The sequence below is a fragment of the Mobula hypostoma genome, chromosome 5, assembly GCF_963921235.1.
Source record: "Mobula hypostoma chromosome 5, sMobHyp1.1, whole genome shotgun sequence".
Taxonomy (NCBI): Eukaryota; Metazoa; Chordata; class Chondrichthyes; order Myliobatiformes; family Myliobatidae; genus Mobula; species Mobula hypostoma.
This window is the reverse complement of record NC_086101.1, coordinates 25,419,872-25,447,767: the sequence shown is the minus strand read 5'-3', so window position 1 is coordinate 25,447,767 and position 27,896 is coordinate 25,419,872. Positions and strand designations below refer to the sequence as shown.

Sequence of the window (27,896 nt, the reverse complement as noted above, 5' to 3'; positions counted from 1 at the left end):
TTAATAGATAACAGACCGGTTAATACACTTGGTATTACGAGGGTGAGAGATTTGGTGATCTAGGTACTGAGTATTAGTACAGAGAATCCCAGAGATAAAAATATCCATCGTATTTAGTAATCGTGATATATTAATAGACTGGATATTAATGACTAATTGATATGGGATATTAGGAGTGGCAGACTGGATAATAAAATATTAATAATGATAAACACGAAAAATACAGATAATATGACAAACAGAATGGATGACTCATATATGTTGTAGACAGACCAGGTTAGCCAGACAAGTTGTCACAATAGGATAGATAACCCGTGAACGTTAACGGTGGTAGAGGACAATTGCAAGTGCAACTGGTGGAATACCTGAGATAATAACCTCCTGGGGCAGGGGAGGGGCGTGGGGTACCTGAAGTAGGAAACTGCAGTTACAGCTGGTTCCCAATATTATAACATTTTGGCCCTTGAGTTATATGAACATTTAGCCCAGAACTGTTCGCCCTAACCCATTTCTTGCCTCTGCGTTACACAACCAAGGTCCAGGACCTGGGACTGTGAGACGAACTGGGTGGAGGTTGGGATGTGGGCGTTGTCACCCTTGTACGACGTGTTAAGTGGTACTGCGGTCTACCGTTTCATGAGCGCTGCTAAGGAATGACCAGAGACAATCCATCCTGTCCATCAGTCAACTTGGTTCTAAAATCAATGGGCCGCTCTTCGTGGGATCCGCCTGTGCGATGCCTAGGGTGAAACAGGGTCCTTTATCGGATGGGGTGTCCCGAAGTTGCGTCCAAAGTGTGCAAACGCCGGGCTTTCTGACAGCAATGTAACCCCTATATGCTGTGCCATCGGGATGTTGGAGTTCAAGATGAAGGTGCAGAGAGTTCCGCGTTGGGGGATGTGTGATTGACCCAGAGGTCGTTGTGTACATTGGTCCCGAAAACGTCAGAAGGACTGGGATAGCGATGGTACAGCTAAACCACGAGAAGTAGGAGAGGAAGGCAAAGTATGATTTCTCCCAGCGCCAGACATAAACAAGGACCGGGACAGGATGACCTAGAAAATTACACTTCGCTTCAGGTCACCGGGACGAAGGAAAGCTGCTGTGGATTTGTGAAGTTTCCCCTCACCCCGGGCGCACCGATTTCTTCCCATCCCCCAACGACGTGCGGCCGCTGGAAATTACCCCAAGTGTAAGGAGGGTGTAAACGGGCTTGGGTGACGGAATAGGATTGGCATATACACGATGGGCCGAAAAGCCTTCTGCGTTGTGAACGCGCAATCTAATAGGTTGTAGCTCAACAGAGACGGGTCAATTATCTCGCGGATATGTTATCTCGTGCCATTGGGTAAATTTTGGGCAGGTTAAAGGCACCAGGTAGGGCAGTCGAGTGGAATGAGGTAGAGCAGGAGTGGGTTGACACAGAACATTAGAGTACAGCTTTGGGGAGCGATCACGAGGTAGAAAACAAGCACGGATGCAACGTAAATGCACAGCTTGCAGGGGCAGGAGGTGGAACGCTGCAGGAACAAAGAGCCTCGCGGAAACACAACGCAGTGACCATAAGTGAAAGAGGGGCGCCCGGGGTGGATGGCCACTTAATGCTCTGATTGGAGAAGCTAGAGAAGGAAAAGATCTGGCAGCCGTGTTAAGGAAAATATGACATGTTACAATCGCCCGATTTATATATAGCCTGTACGTATGTCTTCAAAACGCGTTGCCTAAAGGCGGCGGCATCTATCACTGAGGACCCTAACTAAAATGGAGATGCCCTCTTCTCGTTGCAACCATTAGGAGGAGGTAAAGCAGCCTGAAGTCCCACACTGCACGTTTTAGGAGCCATCAGATTTCTGAACGGAGTAACACCCACAAAACCTCTGAAAGGAATCTATATTCTTCTCCATAGATGCTGCCTGACCTGCTGAGTTCCTCCACCATTTTGTGCATGTTACTCTGGATTTCCAGCATCCGCAGAATATATTGTGTTTAAAATTTATGAACCCATGATCACCACCTACCTCACTATTCTTCTTTAGCACTGCAATTAGAAACATAAAGTATTTTAAAATGTGTTACACCGTACTGTCGCCATAAAGCAACACAATTCACGATATATGCCAGTGATAGTAAACCTGATTCTGATTTTCAGTGGGTGTTTGGGAGACCGGCAGGATGGATGGGGGAGGGTTTGCGGTTGCTGTGGGGCCCCGGACATCTTTTCAGCGGGAGTTCGGTCCCGGCGTGCAAATTCTCCGGGAAAGAGAAGGTGCAAATCTTCGGGACAGTCTCTGCGATATCTGGGCAATTCACATCTGTAGGTTTAAATTGGCGACAGGGAGGAGCCAAGGCACGATTGCGCGGACATTCCTGACGGGAGGAGGGCAATGGAGCAAACGGGGATGCGGTCAGAGTGGATGCAAATCTAAACAATGCACGGCGAGCAAACCAGTCGACAAACGTACACCATAGACACTGGCCCTTCGGCCACCCGTGTCTATGCCGACACTTTGTCCATCTATACTAATCTCGTTCGTCTGCATTGATTCCAATTATTTTACTCACCACCTCGTCCGCAGATGGCAAGTTTCCGCACTCAACACCCTGTCTGCCTGTGTTCCTACTTTCAGGGAACTATATACTCGTGCCTCTTGGTCTTTCTGTATAACAGCACTCTCCAGGGCCCTGCCGCTCCCTGTGTAAATCCTGTCCTGGTTTAACTTCCCAAAATAGATCACTCCGCGCTATTCTAGAGAAATCCCATTCACCGTTCTATTGCCCTCTTTCACAATTGATCTAGAAAGACTTCCTTCCTCGCTGGCCGCTCCGTTTCAGGTACACAAGTGAAGCAAATCTCAGATACGAGGATAACAGGTCGGGGGAATAGTTTGTAGAAATCAGCACGAATAAAGAAATCTGCGAGGAGGGTTAAAATGTAGATCGTCACTCGATTGCATAAGTCTCAGTGACCAATTATGGATGCACCTGCTATAGAGAGACAGTGCAGCGAAGATTCACAAGGCTGCAGCAAGAAAGGCATTTGCAGGAACTCAGTGGGTCGAGCAGTATCGGTATTTGGGGGGGGGAGGGGTTGGTGGTGGAAGGAAATGATACAGTATTTATTTAAGGTCTCAACCCAAAACATTGACCATGCTTTCCCTCCACAGAAGCTGCCTGCTCTACTCAGTTCCTCCAGCAGATGTCGGTGCTCCAGATTCTGGAGTCTCCGCTCTCTTGCGTCTCCGGCCTGATTTCTGGCACTGCGATTAGAGGGGAGGTTGGGTTGGCTCAACCTGTTTTGGAAGAACGAAAGCAGATCTCGTTGAAAAGTACACGATTCTGATAGCTTCGAGGCTGTGGCTGCAGGGAGGATGCTTCTCCTGGTCTGGGGTGGAGGGCAGGATTGTTATCTCGAAATAGGGGTCACAATCCCAAGAGTTGGCGGAGGAATGGTGACAAAGAAAGAAGGAGATGTATTTCCATGCATCGGAGGAGGAGGAGCGGGAATGCGGTGCTGAGAAACAGCCATGTTTTTAACAAGTGGCAGAACGGGCAGGAAGGGCCGGGTGACCAGTCCTGCTCCGATTTTCCAGTATTTCAGATTATAAGGGAAGGGAGTGGGACCAAATGGTGACTGGGAGTGGTTGGGGGGGGGGGCGGGAGGCAGGACTGGAAAGATTTCAATGAGAATTTCAAATCAGTGAAAGGAAGATGTTCTGCCGAAGTGTCAAAGATTCGATGAGTTGAACAAAAAACATGAGATGGAGACACAAGAGGCTGCATATTCTGGCGGGGGAGTCTAGGACCGAGGGACACAGCGTCGGAACACAAGGACATACCTTTAGAACAGCGATGAGGACACATTTCTTCAGCCAGAGGGTGCTGGATCTGTGAAATTCATTGCCACAGATGTCTGCGGAGCTATATCTAAAGCAGGGGTTGTTCGTTTCTTGATTAGTAAGGACATCAAAGAGTATGGGGAGAAGGCAGGACAACAGGGTTGAGAGGGATAATAAATCAGCCATAATGGAACGTCAGGGCAGACAAAACTGTACGAACTAATGTCTTATGGAATCTGGAGCCACAACACTGGAGGAACTCAGCAGACCAAACACCAGGAAAATGAACAGTCCATGTTTGGGATTGAGATCCATCCTTGGAATAAGCAAGTCACCTTGTGCGGGGGGGGGGGGACACCCCAGGTCGTTGGGTGAAGAGGATGTAGGGCAGCTGGGAATAATATTCTAATCCTCCTGGGACAAGAGATGCCAGTAGACTGGAGAATCTGACAAAGCCTTGTTCCAGAAAGGAGTGCAAGGATAATTACAGTGACTACAGTTTAAACTCAGTGGTGGGGAAACCCAGAGAAATAATACAAAATACTAAGAGGACCTTGTTAAGAAAGGAAAACTAAAACAGATTTGTTAAAAGAAAATGATGCATAACTAACCTCCCAGTTCTTTAATGATGTGACAGAGAAGGTAGATGAAGGAAATACAGTAGATGGCATCTACATGGATTTTTAGACTTTGTTCACCAAGACCCTGTACAAAAATGTGGAAATAAAACTGATATCACATGAACGTTGGATATCAAGTTTCCTTGCCCAATGTAACAAAGTTATACAGAAAAAGGCCCTTCGGCTCAACTCATCCATGCCAACCAAGGAAGCTAGTCCTATTTGCCTGAGGTTTGTTAATATGATAATTTTGTGACATCAAGTAGTTATTGTTAAGTTCTTCAAAGGGTGAAAATCAGCTCCTCAGGTGAAATTTTCATTTACATTGAGCTGCATGAATAGACTAAAGCCTCAGAATACTGAGCTGAAACCAGTTTGTCAGTTGTGTAATTCTGGAGCTGTACCCTGAGCATTGAAGAACTAGAATAGGATAAAGGCAATGTTCCCATGAGAACCGGCTGTATAAATTTGGCTTAAATTGCTCTGAATACAGATTTGATGGTGATTGAAAGGAAATGATTGCTAGTTTGGCAGGAGAGCAGTAAGCGATAGCTTGTGGGGGAGAAGCGGAAGCAGGTGATATCAAGGTTGCTGTGAAGTGATTGGAAAACAGTGTTTCACCCAAAGGGTGGACAGCTGTGAGAGTTCCTCTCAGAATTAAACTCAGGAGACTGGAGGTTAACTGGAGCTTTTGACATTGAGAGTAAGTTTTTAGGAGCATGGAAATAAGGCTAGCAGATAAAAGAATGCCTCATGCCCCCAATGCAGTGCTGAGGGAGTTCTGCATTGTCCAGTGTCCTGCTTAGAGGAGGAAACATGAAACGGAGACCCCCACCCTGAACAAACATTCCATGATGCTGTCATGTAGAAGGGCAGGAACACGCTCCTGACATCGTACTAGTATTTATTCTTCAATCACTCCCACACTGTAAGTGTCGCACCTGCATGCTGACACCTCTGGGGCATCCACAGCTTGGAGGAAAGTGCTACATAAATGCAAGTCTTTCTTTCAGCGGCCAAATACTTAAAAGCAAGAGCCTTAATCACAGGCCATCCCCGGCAATGGTAACCGGGGAAACAAACTGGAATGTTATATATGAAACTGTTATAAGCTGGAATGAGGTAAAGCAACACTGGGGCTGTTCATTGTTCGAGTCTAAAATTTCTAATCCCAGGAGATACCACAAATTTATCGTGGGGACATTATAGGGACGCAACCCAATTCTGCCAGCCTCCAGTCTCTTACCTGAGTGACTAAATTTGGGTGAAAGAGGGGTTCCTAAGGCAAGCAGTTCATATGATTTTATGTGGCTGGATCAACTTCCAAAGAAAAGGTCCTGAAAGCGGCTGTAACCAAGAAGATGTATCTTACACTGGGAAGAGACGGTGAGTGATGGAGGCAGAGGGTGTGGGTGATACTTAGGGGGAGGTGGCTTGGTACTGTCATATCCAGATGTGCAGACTGGGATAGTAATGCACCATCTTTCTCATAGAGCATGACAGCACAGAAACAGGCCCTTTGGCCCATCCAGACCATGCCTTACATAAAAATATTGATTGGAAGGAATTGTTCATTACAGACCCAACCGGAAATTGTTCACATTGTGGACACAAGTAGAAAGGACCTTAAACTTGAAAACAAACGTCCTTAATCAGGACCTCTTCGGTACAGAATGTATAAACATGTTTTCATTATTGCTCCCATGTCGCTCAAGAAATTTTATGAAACACCTCCATCAAACACATTGTACTCTTACCACATACATTCTGGCTTCCTTGCATATAGAGAGGCTACATATAGACGACATGTATTCTCCAGACACTGCTGACAAGACCCATGTTAGGGAGGTGAAGGGAACAGATCTACAACCCCAGCCAATGCCACCTGCCCCCCACCATACGCCAGTGGGGGTCAGATAATCCCAACAACCCAGCGTGAATAACAGTGGCTGCCAATTCATTTCCAAAGCTGGGCAAAGGTCCGGTCCCATGACATTCAGGTGCGGGGAAAGAGTCCATAGAACCCAATTTTGTGGCCCACTTGGGTTGGGAACTCCACTGATCTCTAGAGTCGGTTGGGAAGTGGGGTGTTAGCACCCATTACTTACTCAGTGGGTGGGTGGGGTTTGGCTTCCTCTCCCCCCAAGGTTGTATTGATTTCACCAGCGGATCAATCAAAGCTTATATTAGATGATAAGGAAGCAAGAGAAGGCCCCAAAAGAATACCGCTGTAAATTGTCCAAGCTCCAACTCACCCAGATACTCCCCACTGCAAATTAACAAGAGGGAGGGGGTAGAGGAAACATGCGGGCTTGTGACTGAAGAGTGGTGGGAAGGCTGGAGGTTGGAACTGGGGCAAGGAGGATGGACAATGGGGAGGGGGCAAATAAGTGTGGACGTATGTAGGGGATTAGGAGCAGGGTTAATAGCAGCGATCAAGAGCATGTGGTGAGACAGAGGATGGGAACAGGCTGGTGAGAGGGTGGAGTTGGGGTGGGATTGAGGAGAAGGATGGAGAGGAGGGGTGAAAATGTACAGGAGGTGGGGAAGGAGCAGAGGAAAGTGGTGGGGCTGGAGTTTAGGGGACAGTAAGGTTAAGGTTGGGGAGAGGTGTAAAAAGGGGGTGATAGTGTTGGGGTTCAGGGAGAAGTGGAGAGTTGGTGTAGGAGATGGAGTAAAGGCTTATAGGAGGGTGGGTGTTAGTCTGGGGTGCAGGGAAAAGGGAGTGGGATTGGGTGGGGTTGGCAATGGACTCGAGGTATTAAGGGTTGGAGGGAGGGGTGAAGGTGAGGTGGGCTGTGCATTTGGGAACTTCAAAGGCTCGCGGGATGAAGAGAGTGGAAGATGCAACAGAAACAGGGAGGTCCAAATGCACCACCAATAGGGAAACAAATAGGCCTGCGAGTTAATATCGAGGAGCTACCAGGTGAAGGCCATTGTCCTAAATTGGAGAGAGTGGTCAGCCACTAACACATCTCCACCGAAGCAGTTAATCTGTACAGGGTCACAGTTCCTTTTAGAGAAATAAATCACCAGCCCCACGTCCACCGAAAGTCTGACACGTTATCAAAACCACACCTCTGTTGGAAAAAAAAGAGGAAGTTCTCTGCACAATACTGTATCAAAATAAGCACGTCGGGGTAATATCTGTTTCTGAAAAATAAACAGGCTCCTCTGAAAGGTCCTGGTCCACTCAGGAGGTCCTACAAGCGAAGGGCACACAGCTTCAGCGGCTCGGCGTTCTTGCCACCGTCGCTCTCGCCGGGGCTGAAGTACGGGAAGAGTCTCTCGCTGAAGCTGTCGCAGAAGGTGTAGATGACAGACATGTCGTCGGCGTTGTAGAAGGAGACCTGGCCCTTCTCGTAGTCCAGGAAGACCCCGATGGTCTTAGGCTTGGTCCGGAGGGAGAGGAAGGACGAGGGGGTGGACAGAGCCTCGTACTCGTTGCCGTTTCGCAGCCAGATGGTCCAGAAGCCGTCCTCAGGTGAGAGGATGATGCTCCCTTTGCGGCTGACCGACTCCTTGGCCAGTCCCACGTCCCACATGGTCTTGTTGCCCACCTCCACCTGCCAGTAGTGGCGGCCTGAGTCGAAGCCCTGGGCCGAGAGCACACTAACGCAGTCGTCGAAGCGCTCGGGGTTGTCGGGCAGTTCCTGCCAGGTGTCGCTCAGCCGCACGCTTTTCAGGTCCTCGGAGATGAGCAGCTCGGGGTGGGCTGTGCTGGGCTCCAGCGTCAGGGCAGCGGGCACTGTTGGGGTGAGGGGGAGGCAACAGACACTAGAAGGTAGCAGCGGCAGGCCACTCGGCATATCGGGAGGGGCCCCACCATTCAACATCATATAACACAGCACAGGACAGGCCAGTGTTATGCCCAACCAGACTGCTCCTCAAATTCTCACTCCTTCCTCCCTGTCCTACACAAATTCCACCCCTCATTCCCCCTCTTCCTTCAAACCAGCCGTCACTTCTCTTCCTTCCCCTCAAGCCTCACTCCCTCACTCCTGCAGCACAAATTCTGTCCCCTCCTACCTCCTTTTCAAATTCTCTACTCCACTCACCTCTCTTTCAAAATCCTCCCCTCACACTCCTCCCACAAACTCCTGCCCCTCCTCTCACCGTCAATTTCTGCACCTCATGCTCTTCCCATCAAACTGCCACTCACATCCCTCTCCCCACTACTCTCCTCCTCACTCCTCTCCCTCCTCAAACTCTGCACCTCACCCCTTTCCTCACTCATGTTCTGTTCCTCACCCTCCTCCCTTGGACTGAGCTCCCGACTCCTGACTTGCTTTTCTCTACCACATTCTTACACCGGCTTCCACTCTTCTCTCCTTTTGCCTCTCATCTGGCCAACGTTTACCCAATTACCAAAACGAGCAAGGTTATCTCACTGTTAACCCTAGTACTGTTTATGTGATTTTTCTGTGTACTAAATGGCAGCCACGTTTCCTACAACAGTAACTAAACTTTCAAGATTTAAAAAATTATATTTCAAAAATAAACTTTATCCATAATAAAAAGATCCATACAGAAACAGTGCTTAACTTTTTTACATTCACAGTCATTATATTCAGCAGTGTTATCGTTGTTTTAAACTATAGCACCATAACCTCTCATGAGTTTCCCTGGGGTTCAACATTTCAGGGGCTTCCCCATTATGTGTGATTGTGGAAGTAGTCCAGACTGCAGTCCTATCCCACAGAGGTAACATTGGCTGTACTGAGCTTCAGTATGTACTCCTGCAGCCTGGACTGTGCCGAGCAGTAACATTCCCTTATGGACATCTAGCTGTACTGGGTGACAAATACATTCTGGACAGACCAAAGGGTGTCTTTCACCAAGTTGATAGCCTTCCAGAAGCACTTTACATTTGTTTTGGTGTGTGTCCTCAGAGTAGCCTGTAGAGTAGAGAGTCCTCTTTCACACAGCTGTCAGGTATGAACTCAGGCATGGACTCTTGCATCAGTCTCCATGCCCTCTTAGCGAATCCACAGTCTGGAAAGAAGTGGAAGACTAAATTTCCAAAACTGCTGCAATGCATTTCAGGACCCTGAGATAGTGGCAGGTGGTTGATAACATCAGCCCCTCCGTAGTGCCGTAGAGGTTATGTCACTGAAACATCAAGTCACTATGACAGGTCCTTGATCTACAATATTAACCCCTTGTTATCTCCCCAATGCTGATCTCCTGAGAGTATACTTTGGTTCTAGTGAAACCCACTGACAAGGATATTCTCCTGCCTTCTCCCTGTAACCTTTGATCCCTTGGCTGATTAAGAACCTATCCTTCTGAAAATCCGAGTCACACCTGAATGCAGGACAGTTCACAGAAGACCATGAGTCATCGATAGAGTCACAGCTTTACAGGTCTGTTTGAGGTCATCCTCCTTGGAGACAGGTTAGAGAATGTTCATGTGGCAATGAACCTCAGTGGCTTTGTACCACTTGGGAAGTTCATGTGCAGTAATTAGAACAGTAAGTGGTGCAAGACCATGAGGCCATAAGACAGAGGAGCAGAATTATGCCATTCGGCCAATTGGGTTTGCTTCACCAATCCATCATGATTAATTAATTTTCCTTCTCAATTCCATTCTCCTGCCTTCTCTCCATAACCTTGATGTTCTAACTAATCAGAACCAAGTAAATAACATCCATAGGTTCTCCCTTGTCTATGAACCTCCGCTTTAAATATACTCAATGACTTGGCCTCCACAGCTGTCTGAGGCAATGCATTCCACAGATTCACCACCGTCTGGCTATAGTAATTTCTCATCTTTATTCTAAATGGATGGATGTCCCTCTATTCTGAGGCTGTACCCTCTGGTCCTAGACTCTCCCCTGATAGGAAACATCCTCTCCACATCCACTCTATCAATATTCGATAGACTTCAGTGGGATACCACCAAACTCCCCAGATCTTCTAATCTGCATACTTTAACACTTCTATTCCTGTGATCATTCTCATGAATCTCCTCTACACCCTTGCCAAAGCCACCACATCTTTTCTTTGAAAGGGGGCCTGTAATTGCTTGCAGAACCCCAAGTGTGGTCTGTCCAATGCCTTATCAAGATTCAGCATTACATCCTTGCTTTTATATTCCAGCCCTCTCAAAATGAATGCCAACATTCCATTTGCCTTCCTTACTGACTCAAGCTGTAAGTTAATCTTTAGGGAATTCTGCACAGGGATTTTCAAGTTCCATTGCACATCAGAATTTTTGATTTTTTTCCCTGTTTAGAAAACAGTCTATGCCTTTATTTGACAGAGAGATCACAGTCAGTCTGTGTTGGCAGGAACATCTCTGACTCCATCACACTGAGCACTGGATCCCCACAAGGCTGTGTGCTTAGCCCATTGCTGTTTACACTGCTAACACATGACTGTGCAGCCAGATTCAAGGAGACCCTGATCATTAAATTTGTAGATGATACCACAGTGGGGCTTATCAGCAAAAATGATGAAACTATGTACAGGGAGGAGGTCAGACACCTAGAGAGCTGGTGCAGGGATAACAACTTGAGGCTCCACAGCGGAGAGAGTGGAAAACATCAAGTTCCTTGGTGTGCAGATCTCGGACAATCTCACCTGGACCAGGAACACCACTGGGATTGTGAAACGGGCCCAGCAGAGATTGCACTTTCTGAGGAAACTTAAACAAGCATCACTCCCCACTAACATCTTAACTACATTCTACAGAGGCGTGGTTGAGAGTGTGCTGACCTTTTGCATCACAACCTGGTACTCCAGCTGCAGTGCTGTTGACACAAAAGCCTTGCAGAGGGTGGTTAGGGGAGCAGAGAAGGTTATTGTGGTCTCCCGACCTTCTGTCCAAGACCTCTTTCAGAGTTGATGCCTCCAGAAGACACGGTACATCATTAAAGACCCCTCACGCCCTCTCCACAAACTGTTTGTTCTTCTGCCATCAGGCAAACGTTATAGGAGCATCAAAACTAAAACCACAAGGCTACTAAACAGCTTCCTCCCACAGGCAGTCAGACAGCTAAATAGCTGCTCCACCTGACTCTGCTTTGGACACTTTTAACTTGCACTGGACACTTATAACTGATTTTAACTGACATGTGGCTGTTGTGTTTTACTATTTATTGTTATGTTTATTATTTAGTGTTGCATTTGTTATGTTATGATTGCACTGCCCCTGAGAAACGCTGTCTCATTCTGCCCTGCAGAGCTGATCTATGGTTAGAATGACAATAAGGTTTTTGAATCCTGAATCTTGAATTGAACACCCAATCCAGAACTGCCTTTCCCCTAATGGGCCCAACCACATGCTGCTCGTTAGCATTCTACAAATTCCCTCTCTCGGGATCCAGCATCAACTTGACTTTCCCAATCTACCTGCATATTGAATTCCATCGTTACTATTGTAACACTGCCCTTTTTACTTGCCTTTTCTATCTCTTGTTGAGCTTCTTGAGCCAAACCCTGACCACTCCACCTATATAATGGCCGCTCCGCTAAAACCTTGCTTTTTATTGGCCTTTGCCAAGTGCCTACAGTAATCAATTTTTATTAATGAAGCTTGCCAAAAAGCCTTGAAAGGCTATGAGCTCTTTTCAAACCTCACCACAGCTCAACGAAACAAGCAAGTGCTCGCGATGATTGAAGTCCACCGAATATATCCCGAAAGGTGGGCTCAGTATGACAGTCTTCATTACAAGGGGACTTGAGTTGAGGAGTACTGATGCCTTATTGCATTGACATGGGCCTTATTGTGCAGCTTTGGTTTCCCTAGTGCGGAATGCTTAGCTGGCTGGTGGCGTAGTGGGATCCACACCGGACTTCGAGGCGAGTGGTCCCAGCTTTCAATCTGGCCGGTTCCCTGCATTCTTTCCATCATCGAGCTAGTAACTCGGCCTTGTAAGAAACAGACAAAAATGCTGAAGAAATGGAAAGGTTGCTGCCCGATGCGCCACAAGGCGTGGAAAAGATCAACTCTAGGGTAAGAAAGTTACACTTGCCATTGAGGGAGTGCAATGAAGTTTCACTCCACTGGTGGCAAGGTTTTCCCATATAAGGAGATATAGAGTAGACCGGACACAAGCTATTATGCAGATGCTGGAGATCTTGAGCAATACATACAAAATGCTGTAGAAGCTCATTAAGTCAGGCAGCATCAATGAAGGAGAGTAGCAGTGTGTCTTTCAGGCTGAGACCCTTCATCAGGACTCTGGAGTAAACTGAGATGTCAAGGGCTGCTGAAAGGACATCAACACAGTGAAAAATGCCCTTTGTTCTGCCCGAAACTTGTTGGTCTTCCAGCATAGCAAGATGTCGATAAGGGAATGCCACCTACTGGCATATTCCAGGGTGCAGGAGTACATATTGAGGGCCACATTGAAGCTTAGTGTCACCAATGCTCAGGCTCTGTGGGGATGAACCACAATCTAATCTCCTGCCGCTACCACACGTGGAGGGGCTGAGTTGGGTGGAGAAGTCCCTGATACGTTAACATGGTGTTTCACCCTAAGGTAATGGTTTTAAAAAATGTTAACACTACTGAACCCATTGGCTATAAGACACTGTACTGAATTTGCACTGTTTTTCTTTGTATATTTATATTTTTATGTTTATAGTTTTGAATACATTAAAAAAATAAAAACACAACTGGGACAGTATTCTCTAGAGTTGGGAAGAATGAGAGGAAATCTCTCTGAAACTCAGAGGAATCTGGAAGGGAAGGGTCAGCTGTAGAAGCAAGTAGGGAGTTTCCCCTCTTGAAGAATCCAGGGCCGGGAGTCCCAGTCCCAGAATAAGGGGTGGGCTATCTAGAACTGAGGTGGTGAGAAACGCCTGTAGGGGGGGTGCAAGCATTTGGTTTTCTCGACCCCAAAGGACTGTGAGGCTGAGTCACTCAGTCCATTCAAAATAGATGTGGGTTAATATCTGGGTGCGGGGTGAGTTCAAGGCTCATTTAGCCATGACCGTGATGACTGGTGGTGCAGCTCGTGAGGCTGCATAGCCTATTGTCCCTAATTAGAGTCATAGAGTTACACAGCACAGAAACAGGCTCTTTGGCCCAATTCATTAAGGCCGACCAAGTTGTCTACCTGTGCTGTTCCCATTTGCCCACATTTGGCCCATACAGAACATAGAACATAGAATAGCACTGCACAGTACAGGCCCTTCAGCCCATGATATTGTGCTGACCTTTTAAGTCTACCCCATTATTAATCCAGCTCTCTATTTTTTCTTAAATGTCCAGAATGGATCTGTCTCTACCTGGCAATGTGTTCCACACACTCACCACTTTCATTTAAACTGATCTCAGACATCTCCTCTATACTTTCTTCCAATAACCTTAAAATAATGCCTTCTTGTATCAGCCACTGCTGCCTGGGGAAAAGGGTGCTGACTATCTACTCTATCTATGCCTTTTGTCATCCTATACTCATCACCGTTCACCACCCTGCTCCCACCTTCGCTCCAAAGAGAAAAGCCCTAGTTCACTCAACCTATTCTCACAAGACATGCCCTCTAGTCCAGGCCACATCCTGGTAAATCTCCTCTGCACCCTTTCCAGAGCTTCCACATCCTTCCTATAATGAGGCAAAAAGAACTGAACACAGTACTCCAAGTGTGGTTTAACCAGAGTTTTATGGAGCTGCCACATTACCTTGCGGCTCTCGAAACAACTCCCCAATACACCAGATGCCTTCTTAACCAAACTGTGTGGCAACTCTGAGGGATCTATGGGTTTGGATCCCAAGATCCCTCTGTTCCTCTAAGAATGCTGACATTAACCCTGTATTTTGCCTTCAAGTTTGAGCTTCCAAAGTGAATTACTTCTCACTTCTTTGGACTGAACTCCATTTGCCACTTCTCAGCCCAGCTCTGCATCCTGTCCCTCTAAACTATTCCTGTCCATGTACCTGTCCTGTTCTGTCACAACCAAGGAGGGGTCTCAGCAATGGGCAGGGTTCTCTCACCTGGACTGATGACCTTTAACATCCGTTTCCACACGATGAGCTGCAGAGGACCTCCGAACTCCCCAAGGAGCAGGTTGAGGGGTACCTCGGGTGGTTTCTTAAACTTCACATAGGACCTTAGGAAGAACACAAAGTTTACACTGAAAGTTGAACAGTCCACTTTCCCTTTGCATCTCCATCTGAGAGGACTTGGACGTGGGGGGCGTATTCATCCCAGGGAGCATTAAATCACTTGCCCAATATGCAGTGCCTGCATGTTGATTGGAGGGGGGGAGGGGGTTATAAGGGAAGGTCACGTGGTACCGGACAACACCAACCAAGGAATATACTACCACTCCTTCGCCCAATCCCCAACCCCACACTGGCTCACAAGTACTTGGGTGCGGCTTAACGAGAGAATGGGTCGAAGCTGGATTTAGAAGCACAGATCACTGCTTTAATTATTTCTCATGCCTCTCTGGTGCAGATTGGGCCAGTTGATCATCCAGTCAATGCCAGCTGTCAGAGAAATCCCACCTGATATATCCCTCCTCTCCTCTGGCTCGCCTGCCAGCCACTTACCCACAGGGTGATTTATAACATCCTGTTAACACAAAGTACCCATTGTTGGATGTGGGAGGAAAGCGAGTACCGGAAAGGGGGAACATACGCTGTCACATGGAGAACATGCAAACTCCACACAGGCAGCACCAGGGGTCAGGATTGTCCACCACCCCACCAATTTCAGTGTCATCTACAAATGCATTTATGATGCCACCTAACCATTAAATTTGCATCCAAGTCATTAATATATTAACAATTCAGAACCTGGGCCCAACACATAGATGCAATCACAAAGAAGAGGTACCAATGTCTTTACTTTCTTGGATGTTTAAGGGGGCTTGGCTTGTTTGTCTATTTGTTGATTGATTGAGATATGGCATGGAGTAGGCCTTTCTGGCCCTTTTGAGCCACGTCGTTCAGCAATCCCCTGATTTAATCCTAGCCTAATCACAGGACAATTTACAATGGCCAACTAACCTACCAACCCATACGTCTTTGGACTGTGGGAGGAAGCTAGAGCACCCGGAGGAACCCCACGCGGTCACAGGGAGAACGTACAGACTCCTTACAGGCAATGGCAGGAATTGAACCCGGGTCACTGGTACTGAAAAGCATTGGCTAACCACTACGCTACCATGCCGAACACCAAACACTCCAACAAACTTGCACAGATAGATTGTTGTATGTATCCTAGCATGGTCTAGTTCGGCAACTTGAATGTATCGGAACTTAAGGAGCTGTGAAAGGCAGTGGACTCAGCCTGATACATCATGGGAACGTCCCTTCCCTTCACTGGGAATATTTTTAAGAAGGGATCATCTAGCATCAAAGATCCTGACCATCCAAGTCGTCATCTTCTTGCAGCTCATAATGGGCAGGAGGTACAGAATCCTAAAGTCCCACATCACCAGGTTCAAGAACAGCTACTTCCCTTCAGCCATTCGGTTCTTGAACCAACCCCGCACGACCCTAATCTCTTCCTCAGTGTAGCAACACTGTGACCACTCCAGGGGATTTTTCTTGTTCTAATCATGTGATTTATTTTATAATTTATGCTTTTCCTGCCAACATTGCTTATCCAATGCTACTTGCCTGCAAAACTGCTTCAAGTAAGTTTTTCATTGCACCTGTATGTAATAAACTCAACTTTGACTTGACTTTGACTTGAAGTAGCAATACCGAGGTTAACCAAAGCCAACTGTTCATCAATAATGAAATTAATCGAATCATATTCAAAGGAAATAGTGAGGTTCACTAAAATCCACGCATCACCAGTGCTGAAGTTAAACAGAATCCACAGTGAGCTATAGCCCATTTGACCTCAGTGACATTCCTAACCATGATTTCCCATAAGGAGTTTACAGTACCTAACGCATCAATCTGTCCTTGGTTCTAGACAGAGCTGCGTTTCGTTCTGACCTGTGCCAGAATGGTCAACAGTTATCTGGATCACTGACATGCCAGATTCGTTCACTAACATGAATCATTTTGATGTGACTACACAAACCAGGACTTTGAAAAACCACACTTACCTTTCGATCAGGGATTTAACGTCCTTTGGGGTGTGAAGCAATTAAAAAAAAAAGGAAAGAAAGACTGTTATCATCTCGTACACAGACATTCTGGAGAACCTGACAGGGCTGGAGGCTGCGAATTCCCATGTAGCCCTCTACCGAGTGAGGACCAACAGGAAACACCAGCTCAGTGGGTGAGTGGGCACCCTGCTGATGCCCAGGAAGGGGCTGGAAGCAAGCCCTGCCTACTCACTTAGAAGCGAAGTTGGTCAAAGTCCCGCCAGGAGGTCAGGCTTGCCTGTGGCATGCGAGTTATTTGGAGGCACAGAATACAGTGGGTACAGGGTACTGGGGCGCTGAGCGTGGCTGGAGATGTCCGCGGGGCCGGATAGGCAGCGGGTGGGGTTTCGGGGACAGATTTGTTAGCAGCTTTACTTCCAATTGTGTTACGGACCAGCACACCAGATTTCATGTTCATCGTTAACTGATATTAGGGACTTGATCCCAAAGTAAATCCCACTGCAATGTCAGGAATGGATGCCGCTGGACCTGATCCTAATGTGCCATTAAGGATGATGTCACTGCTCTGTCTGGGAGTAGATCTCAAAGTGATGTCAGGAATCAATCCCTCTGGACCTGCCATTAAAGGTGGTCCCTCTGGGAGCAGACCCCTCTGGACCTGCCATTAAAGGTGATCCCTCTGGGAGCAGACCCCTCTGGACCTGATCCCAAAATGTCATCAAAGATGATCCCATTTCTCTCTAGGCATAGGTGACACTAGGGACTGATGTCACTGCCTTCCCTGGGAAGTAAATCCCGTTACAGTGTCTCCCTGCTCCCTCTGGACCTGCCTGCCATTAAGAGAGATCCCACTGCTCCCCTGAAGTGCAACTCCACAGCACAGCTGGGCGAGAAGCATCAGATCCCTCGGCTCAGCCAGTGAGATGCGTACGGAGGGGGAGCCTGGTACTGGGGACTCTCCTATTCACCGGCCCAGTCTAGCACCACACCACTCCCCCACCCCATCACCACCACCACTCCCTCCCACAGCCCAGGGAGGTGCCGCTGAGCCGGACCCTCACCGCAAGGAAGGCGGTCTCCTGCACATTCAATCGCTCCTGGATCTCGAGGATGGTGCGCTCGATGGAGGCCCTCTTCTCCGTGATCCTTTGCAGATTCTCCCTCAGCTGCCGGGAGATTCGCTCCACGTCCTCCTTCAGCTTCCCCTTCATCTGCTCCTCCTCCTGGTTGAGGAACTGGTGCAGGGTGGTGAACTCAGCGGCGATGTTCTGGCCCAGGCTCTCCGCCATCCTCTGTGTTCAAGTCAAAGAGCCAGTTAGTTGAGGCAGGGGCCTGCGCTCCAGACCTCGGCCCGAGGTCAAATCTCAGAGGCATGAAGGCTCAGGTTTGGTTTGCAGGACTCCAGAATGAGCAGGAGCCAGCTGGATTCCCCGTCAGCCATCCCTCACAAGGCCTAAGTCCTGCCGTCTGGCTCCCAGTTTAATATGGTCAATGGGAAACATACAGCCTTCCATTTGCACCATCGCTTTCCGCCTGCCCCTCGTTCTGCGCATCAACAGGCAGATTCCCTTGGTCTGGGCCAACTAAAATATCTGATTTCTACAAACCCAAGGAATCAACCTAATTGTTTAACCATTCTCGGCCAGGCTTAGTGTGCCTGATCTCACAGGAGTGGATCCAGGAGAAGTCATGATACAGCTATGTTGAACTTGGGCTGTTAGGCTGCACTAGAGAGCTCTGGTCACCCCATTAGAGGAAGGACGTTTAGGCTTTGAAGAGGGTGCAGAAGAGGTTTGCCAGCCTGCCGCCTGGATTGGAGGAAAGGTTGGACAAATTTGGGATGTTTTCTCTGCAGCAGTTCAGGCTGAGGGGAGATCTGACAGTAGTCTTTAAGACAGGCAGTCAGTACCTTTTGCTAATACCAGTGGGCATGTATTTAAGGTGAGACGGGGAAAGTTCAAAGGATATGTGTTGGGCAAGTCTTTCTTCAATAGAGTGGTACATGGCTGGAATGGGCTGCCAGGGGTGGTGTTGGAAATAACTATGATAGTGGTGTTTACAAGGCTTTTAGATAGACATATGAATATGTAAGGAGTGGAGGAATATGGAAGAGATTAAACAATGTGGCATCACGTTTGGTGCGGATGTTGTGGGCCAAATGTGCTGTACTGTATATTCCAGCTGTTGATTCACAAGCCGTAGTCAAACAACCAGAGGGAATAGAATCACAACGAGATCTAGTTTGTTATCAATGACCTAGATGACATGAAACTTACTGTTCTGTGGCATCAGTACCATGCTAAGACATAAAATTGGTATAAATTGCAAAATGGAATAAATAAATAATAGTGCACATGAAAGGTAGTGTTCAAGGGCCCAGAGCTCTGATGGTGGAGGGGAACAGCATTGACTGTGGGTCTTCAGGGTCCTATACCTCGTCCCCAGTAGTGGTAATGGGGTTAGCTGAGGAAAACAGTAGAGGTGGATTGAAAGGGAAGGTCATGACATGCATGAGAGAGAAAATACATATGCATGTGGCTTATTGACCTCAAGCATTAACCCTCTCTTTCCTAAGATGTTGCCCGACCTGCTGAGAGTTTCCAGCATCCTTTAAACTTCAGATATGTTGGTGGGGGGTTTGAGGAAGAGGCTTTTGCAGAATGGAAACGCTGCTATTAACAGGGCTGCTGTGATATGTTGGTGGGGAGTTAGAGGGAGAGGCCTGTGCAGAATGGAAACGCTGCTATTAACGGGGCTGCTGTGATATGTTGGTGGGGAGTTAGAGGGAGAGGCCTGTGCAGAATGGAAACGCTGCTATTAACGGGGCTGCTGTGATATGTTGGTGGGGAGTTAGAGGGAGAGGCCTGTGCAGAATGGAAACCCTGCTATTAACGGGGCTGCTGTGATATGTTGGTGGGGGGAGTTTGAGGGAGAGGCTTGTGCAGAATGGAAACGCTGCTGTTAACAGGGCTGCTGTGAAAATCTCTTCTTGACGTAGCTTGCAGGATGTGATTGACCAGCGGATGTTACAGGCAGCGGTGCTTCAGTTGGGAAATTCAGGTGAAGAGGAACATTGCCTTGAATACACTCAGAAATTGAACTCCCACGGCCTGCTTAGGTGGTGAATTCTGGAGAATCCCCATTCTCTGGGTGGCCACACTTAGAACATAGAACAGTATTACACAGTGCAGACTCTTTGGCTCATGATGTTGTGCTGACCTATATAAACCTATTCCATGATCAATCTAAACATTCTGTCCTACACAGCCCATTATCAAATTTTCCTTCATTCATGCGCCTATCTAAAAGTCTCTTAAATGCCCCTAATTTATCAGGCTCAACCACCAACCCCTACAGTGCAATCCAGGCACTTAACACCCCTTTTGTGAAAAAAAACCTTACCCCTGATATCTCTCCTGCATGTCCCCCATTCACCTTAAAATGTTGTCCTCCGTTGGCCTTTGCCTCCACTGGAAAAAAGTGCTGGCTGTCCACTCTATCTATGCCTTCCATAATCTTACTCACCTCTATCAAGTCACCTCTTATCCTTTTTACTCCAAAGAGAAAAGCCCTATCTCACTCAAACTTTCCTCATAAGATATGCCCTCTAACCCTGGTAGATTTCCTCTGCCCCCTCTCTAAGGCTTCCACATCCTTCATACAATGAGTCGACCAGAACCGAACACTTCTGATGGCTGACACTTTGAGATTGTGGCCCCCGGTTCATACATACCAGTGGTGGTGGTGGGGGGTTGAGGTGATTCAACTCTGCAAAGACCCTGCCAACCTCAGTAAAAACTCTGTATGTTTCAGTCTCCCAGGCTTCTGAACCGGAGTGAGTACAGATGTCTGTAACATGCTGTAAATGAACAGAGGGCTCACTATTTCGATTTTCCTCACACAGATGTACTTTATGTAGAGTACTGTGCACAGTTTTGGTCACCACACTATGGGAAGAATATGGTAGCAATAGAGAGAGTGCAGAAGAGATTCACCAGGATGTTATCTGGAATAGAGGGCTGGAGGTATGAGCAAAGGCTGATCTCACTGGATTGCATGAGGTTGAAGGGTGAGCTCATAGAAACTCATAAAATTCTGAAGGGCATAGTTAGGATAGATAGTCTTTTTCCCAGGCCAGGGAAGTCTACAACTCTGTCTATCCTAAGGATACTGAACATAAGGTGAGAGGGGTGAAACTTAAAGGAAATCGGAGGGGTTAGAATTTCACTCAGAGGGTGGCGCATACGTGGATTGAGCTGTCAAAAGAAGTTGTGGAGGCAGATTACAACATTTAACTGACATGGTTTAAAAGTAATTTGGACAGGAATCTGGGTAGAAAAGGTATAGAGCGATATAGGCCTAATGCAGGCAGGTGGGATTAGTGTAGATAGGTATCTCGGTCAGGATGGAGAAGATGGGCTGAAGGTGCTGTTTCTGTGCTGTACAATCTTATGATTCTATTGCAGAGTTTGTTCACCTATTCCAGATAAAGAATCAAATCAGGATTTCCAAAAGATCAGTTCCTCCACCTGCTTAGAAAGTTTTCTCTGTAAACAGAGGACAAAGGGATGAGACGTATACTCTGTCTTCTGAAAGCTTACCCCTTAGGGCAAAAGTGGTGGACAAGGTGGCTTCCCTCACACAAAGCAGAATCCAGTGGGGAGGAAGGGCATGGGGTAGCCAGACAGCAGACAAACAGCCACATTGTAAGGATGGTATCCGGTGATATTACCCAAGTCCTTCAGTACCTCTGGGGTTTACTGAATCAGCTGTACAGAGTGATGCAGCTCAGCAAGGTGACAAACTATCTACTGTATCTCAGTATATTATATTTGTGTGGCTGAATGGATCCAGGAAGCATGGCGTTTCACCAGATAGAAGAGGACATCGGTAAAAGTTTAACATCATCTTTACGTTTTGAAGTAAGCCACCCATATATAATAAAAGAACGACACAAGACCAGGTAGTGTGGGGTGCCTTTCATTTCACTGGAGAAAGGGAAGGGAGTGGAGAGAGGGGGAGGTTATGGGAAAGGGTTGGAGAAGAAGGTAGAGATGGGGTCTGAGGTAGGATGAGGAGGGGAGGGAAGAAATTGATTATGAACAGGGGAGAGTATAAGAAAGAGATAGACAAAGGTAGGAGAGAAAGAGAGTTACAGGGTGAGGTTGGTCAAACTTGGACTACTTTCTCTGGAGCTTTGGAGGCTGAGGGGACAGCTGATAGAGGTTTATTAAATTATGAGAGACATAGAGAGATGTGGATAGTTCTTTTTCTCCCATGTTGGAAATGCAAAATACTAAAGGGCACAGGTTCCAGGTGAGTGGAAAATGTTTAAAAAGGCAGGGTTTTTTTGTTACACAGAGAGTGCTGGGTTCCTGCAAAGGCAGCCAGGGTTAGTGGTTAGGCAGATAAGATGTTTCAGAGAGCCACATGAACAGGTGGGGTGTGAGGGGATAAAGACCTCATGCAGGATTATAGGATTAGTATAGATTAGCATCGTCAGCACAGACAGAGTGGTCTGAAAGGCTTGTTCCTGCACTGTTGAGCTCAGTGTGCTGTGTTAAAAGATAGGGAGATGAGAAAACACGGGACTGGGCGCTTGATTGTTGACATGACCTGGATGGTTGACAATGTCTTCTTCTGTGCTGTACATCTCCGAGAAAGAGAGAACAGGCCAAGAGAGAAAGAGAATCCGAGAGAAGGGTAAAAAAAGGAGGGCAAGGGATTAAACAGAAAGGGGAAGGAAGTGATGAGAGTGAAGGAGAAATGGAGAACAGGGTTGAGAGGGAAGGACAGGAGAGATGGATGGGAAAAGCTGTTGAGATTGAGAGATGGAGGGTTCAGACTACACATTGGGACATCAATAAGCTTTTTGTCTGAGTAAAATAGAAGGCGGAATACACCAGACTGTGTCATCCTTGTCTGTTGACCTAATGTAGTGATATGATTTCAGTGACTTGGCCATACATTGGAATGCTCTGCAGCTGTGAATGGCCACCGTATCAGAGTGCACAGTGAGACCAGCCCAAAAAAAAGCAGGCAGCAAATAACCCAAAACATCTGCCACCCCGCCCCCCCCCCACTTTAAACTGGGTACCTTCAGCAATGAATCAACTTAGTATCAGAGGACAGTGACACAAATGAAAATTAAAATTAACATCCAATGTCTCTATTTCATCCCCAGGTGACATAGTCTGGCTATGTACATCTGTACACTCTGACCGGGCTGCCGTCAGTGAATTATCAAGTGCTAAATTGTTGCTTAAAACACAGAACATGATTAAGCTGAGCTACGAAGGATGGGAAGAATAGAAAATTATGTATTCCTAGTTCTTCCCTGTTTAAATTATTATCCACCAGAGTTATCTGTGGAAGACCTGACTCTTGCTTCGATTTTGACTGATACCAAGAAGTATGCTAAGGTGGAGATTTGAAGCCCACTGGTATGGAATCTGACTAACTGGTACTGTGAAGTACACCGATGTAAGAACCCATTTGGAGAGTATCTGTTACCAAATTAGCTCAGACAGATCCAGGCACACTTTGAGCTGTCCTTGGATAATATACTTCACAATGACCAAACAGGGAGATTCTGAACCAGCCTACCTCAGTCCACTTTGGAGATTTGGATCTCACTGGCAAGAGCAGCATCCTTAAATGCCATTGTGAAAGTGGTGGTACATCACTTTCATTAACAGAACAACTTACATTATAATGGAGTGGCTTGCTGGACGATTTCAATATTCAATCACACCAAGGGATCAGGAGATCGGTAGAGATAGCACATTGCATTGATGGGCCCTTGCAATCCAGCTGTTTTGTGGTCACCATTTGATGAGATTCTTGTTACCTTCCCGATTACTGACTGATCTTCAGCTGTTGAGTGGGATTTGAACTCAGGTCTCTGCATTACTAGCCCAATAACTTTAGCTACTGTGTAAGCACAGTGTCCATTAATGCAGCACCATATTAGACGAACTTAAATAACCTGCTCACGAACTAAATGTCCCCAAAACAAACCCAAGTAGACCCACACAATACAACCCAACTGGATTTGAACCAGTTCGGAAATAAACACTAAAGATTTTGCAGATGCTGGAAATCCCGAGGAACACACACAAAATGCCTGAGTAACTCTGCAGGTCAGGCAACATATATGGAAATTAATAAATAGTTGATGTTTCAGGCCAAGACCATTCATTAGGACTCATGATGAAGGGTCTCGGCCCAAAATGTCGACCTTTAATTCATTTCCATGTATGCTGCCTGACCTGCTGAGCATTTTGTGTGTGCAGTTCAGGAATGAATCCATCCTACATGATTAGGTCACTTTGCACAGGAAACCTGTTCAAACACAGTTAATCACTGCTGTTAACTGTTCAAACCTCCCAAATACCACAGGAAACCAATTCAAACACAGCATCTTTCCTATGGTGACCTGTTCTGATGGCTATGGTAAGAGACTCATCACCCCATGTTAATCTGTAAGTAAACCAGTTCAATCCGACCTAACTCCATATGCTTCCTACATCGAGACTATAGCCAATTCCATTAAGATGGGAGCTTGGTATCAGGAAGAAAAACTTCACCAAATGGGAGGGGTTCCGTCAGTCTGACTCTGATGTGTGCCTGAGGAAAGGCTCATGCAAGTCTGTATGGGTTATGATGAAGCAAAGGGTATTGTAGGGTATGTATGGACCAGCTCTACTCTCTACGTGGTGCACTTACACAGGAGATGTCCATGCTGAGGGTGCAGGCTGAAAGGTGAAAGGTTCACTTGTATTCAAGGTCAGTAACTCCAAAGGCAAACACGTTCAACAGGAAGACTTTACACACACATACTGTTTACACACAAACACGCGCACATACACGCACAAATGTATATTCGTGCATACATTATGCACAAATACATACACCTATGTGTATACATACACACATACATACATGCATAAACTGTACTGTATGCACACATGTAAACACACATATACATACACTCTCACACAGGTGTACACATACACTTGCACATAAATATTCATCTATACATTCACAGAGAGATGAACACACATATATACTGTATACATACATAAAAACACACATTCATACACACACACACACACACACACACACACACACACACATATATCTGCAGCCACCTAATTTTGCATGTGTACACACATATCATTCACACACTTTTACATAAATGTTTGAACGGACACGAAGTTCTTATACTGCACAAGCACATTTATGACAGACGCTGCACGGGTGCACACAAACCCACAATCCCAAATTTTGCTCACATCAAAGTTCATATCTCACATACTGATTAACAAAACTCCATGTGCACATTGACATAGACCGGGCAGGCCGGTTGCACACTTATAGTCCCATTCCTGCACACGTGTGTCCACACATGCGCATACTTCCCACACGGAGACGTGTGGACATGTGCAAGTACACAGACACTTAAGTGCCCAGATGTAAAGGGGCTGGCCAGCTGTGAAATAAACAGTTGTGTCATTCACCATTATTTACGTTGAGAAAAATAGAAGACATGCAATTTCCACTGGGTTCTATCCCACATTCCAACCTCAGTTGTGATGGGAGAGCCAGCCGGGTTCCTATCATCTCACAGGAAAATTACCAGAAATCCAGGGCAAATTTTGGTAATGAATTTACTCCAGTGAAAGTATCCAGCAGCCTTCTATGGACACGCACTCAGAGAGGCCAACACAGACCACTGAAGGCAGCACCAAAGAGATGGTGGGAGATAGAGATGCACTGGTTGAGCCATGGCCCTCTATTAAAGACAAGGGTTGCCATCTGTGGGTCGATGCATCCCTGAGGGTTCCACTGCATGATCACCAACCTCAATGCAGTAACCCGAAAACCAATTAGAAAAGGGAAACAGTCCTTGAAGGCCCAAATGCATCCAATATGACTGTGGCTGTCCATATTTAGCTTCTCCCCACAAAAAAAAGTAAAACTTTCCAGACTTTTATGAGTCTTCCTCTTAGAATGTACAATATCAATTTCTCTGTGCCAGAGATTCAACTTTGCTGGCCACTGTAAATATGGTTTGGGCAGGAGGTTTTCATGGGAAATTAATGGTGTATAAAAGAAGTGGGAAATGGCTCCAAGTTAGTGAAGTGTGCTGGGATGCAAAGGCGAGTAACCTATAGAAATAAACCAAGATGCCGAGCTGGAAGTAAAATCGCAGAGAGTATTGGGTCAGGGTGCCCCAGAGGAATGCAGAGAACAACCTCTTTGCATGCATGACCAAACTCATCTGGAGGGCACATTAAAATCCAACACCTCAACTTGGGACCACTTGCACAGACCCTTCGGACCATGAATAAGGGTTGACATGGAGAAGATATCTCCACCTGGTAGACTCCAAAACTAGAACATGAAGAAATAAGACAATCAATTATAAATCCAAGAGAAATAATGGAGAAGGTTTTCACCCTAGGGAATGGAGAGGAGTTGGAGATGGCCACAACATGGTGAATTTAGGGAGCATCAAGATAAGCAATGAGGGCAAACAATTAGAGGGAGATTGAGTGAGAGTAAGTACCTAATCCGAGTGTTAGTAAAGGGCTTGTATCATAAGAATGGACTAGATGGGCGAATGACCCATTTAATGCAACCCTACAACCTCTCCAAAGGAATCCAAAGACAAAATCTGATGTCTCTCAACATGAAGAAGAATGTTGTTAATATGGGTGGTTAATGCAGTTGCCAACCACTGGTGATATATATGCTTGCCTTGTTTCAGAATCGCCAGTTACAAATGGTGAGCTGCCGTCCCATGTATCAATACTCGAGTACGTTCTTCGCAAAAACTTGCCTTGAGTTTAAGCATATTTGCCTCCTCTTCACTCTGACTCCTGAAAACCTCTTCCATCTGTTGCTGCAGGAAGCTGAGTGATTTTTCCAGTTTATCCTGAAAAGAAATTTACAACTGATTGCAAAGCAGGTCTCAAAAAGTCTGAGTGTATATGCATCAGTGTGCAGGAAGTACTTAAAACTCAATAGGCTGTTGAAAAACAAGAACGCATTCCACTTACAACATCCCAGCATTATCTACAATCTTCGCTACTCATCTCAAAGCAACATGAAGAGGCCTTTTCACACTTCGGGTCTGTGCTAGGTCCTGGGGTAGCATTTTCTTGACAGTAAAACTCCAATAACCTGGCTCCCTTGAGACACTGAGCGCTCGAGCATCCTGTGGTCGTAGATGTTCAATCATGGCTGATTTATTTTCCCTTTCAACCCCATTCTTCTGCCTTCTCCCCATAACCTTTGATGCCCTCACTAATCGAGAACCTATCAACCTCCACTTTGAACATACCAAATGATTAGGTGGCAATGACTTTCACAGATCTACCATCCTTTAGCTAACAAATTTCATCCTCATTCTTCTATTCTGAGACTTCCAATTTCCAATTTCCAACCAATTTCCCCCGCGATCAATAAAGTATGACTCTGACTATGACTTCCCTCTAGTCCAAGATTCTCCCACAATCAAAAACATCCTCTTCATGGCCACTCTATCCAGTCCCTTCAATTTACCATAGGTTTCAATGAGATCACCCCTCCTCTCATTCTTCGAAACTCCAATGTGTACAAGCCCAGAGCCATCAAATGCTCCTCATACATTAACCCTTTTAATCCCAAGATCATTCTTGTAAACCTCTGGATGCTTTCCAATGCCAGCGCATCCTTCCTTTGATATGAGATCCAAAACTGCACACAATATTCCAAAACTGGTCCAACCTAATTGTTTTTACATTCTAGTCATTGCATTTGCCTTCCTTACTACCGAATGAACCTGCAAGTTTAACTTTAGGGTATCCTGCACTAAGACTCCGAAGTCATTTTGCACCTCTAATTTCCAAATCCACTCCCTGGTAAGAAAATATTCTATGCATTTTTCTCCTTCTACCACCAAGTGCATGACAATAAACTTCCTCACTAACGTCTTCTACAGCTGTAACGTGGTGTCCCAACTCTCGAACTCCTACACTAGTGTGGAGTGTCGGGCTGATGTAAAAGGCTTCATATGGAAAATATCTCGCTGTCAGAGAGCTCCCTACTGCCTGTGCAGCCAGTCCTCCTTCTCCTGCTCTTGTCATCCCTCAACCTTGCACCTTAATTCCTGTGGACTTTGGCTTGTTCTCCAGTACCGGGGAGCCTCCCTGGACATCCTCAGACTGACATAAAGAAAGGGCACTTGTCCCCAAGTCTCCCCCACCATTCAATAGATCCTGGCTGATCTACACTGGCCTCAACCTCCTCCTACACCATTATCCTCAAATCATCGATTTGTCAGATATGTATCTTACATACACCACATTAAATATATCCAATAATTTGGCCTCTACCACTTTAATGGGCAGTGAATTACTAGGATTC

The 27,896-nt window shown here is 46.4% G+C and overlaps 1 protein-coding gene across 8 annotated transcripts in view; it reads right to left on the bottom strand.

Moving 5' to 3' along the window:
* Nucleotides 1-4,209: 4,209 nt before the first annotated feature.
* Nucleotides 4,210-27,896, bottom strand: part of LOC134346695 (ras/Rap GTPase-activating protein SynGAP-like) — a 663,780-nt gene continuing 640,093 nt past the window's right edge. For 6 of the 8 annotated variants that reach the window (XM_063048227.1, XM_063048229.1, XM_063048230.1 and 3 more), the window contains 5 exons: nt 26,329-26,424; nt 17,543-17,773; nt 16,479-16,501; nt 14,404-14,519; nt 4,211-8,204 (listed from right to left, as the gene is read on the bottom strand). In XM_063048227.1, coding sequence (XP_062904297.1) covers nt 7,660-8,204; nt 14,404-14,519; nt 16,479-16,501; nt 17,543-17,773; nt 26,329-26,424 — 1,011 coding nt within the window. In that variant the 3' untranslated portion in view covers nt 4,211-7,659. Of the gene's footprint in view, nt 8,205-14,403; nt 14,520-16,478; nt 16,502-17,542; nt 17,774-26,328; nt 26,425-27,896 lie in introns of all 8 variants that reach the window. The other 2 variants (XM_063048226.1, XM_063048228.1) reach the window with 1 other exon arrangement.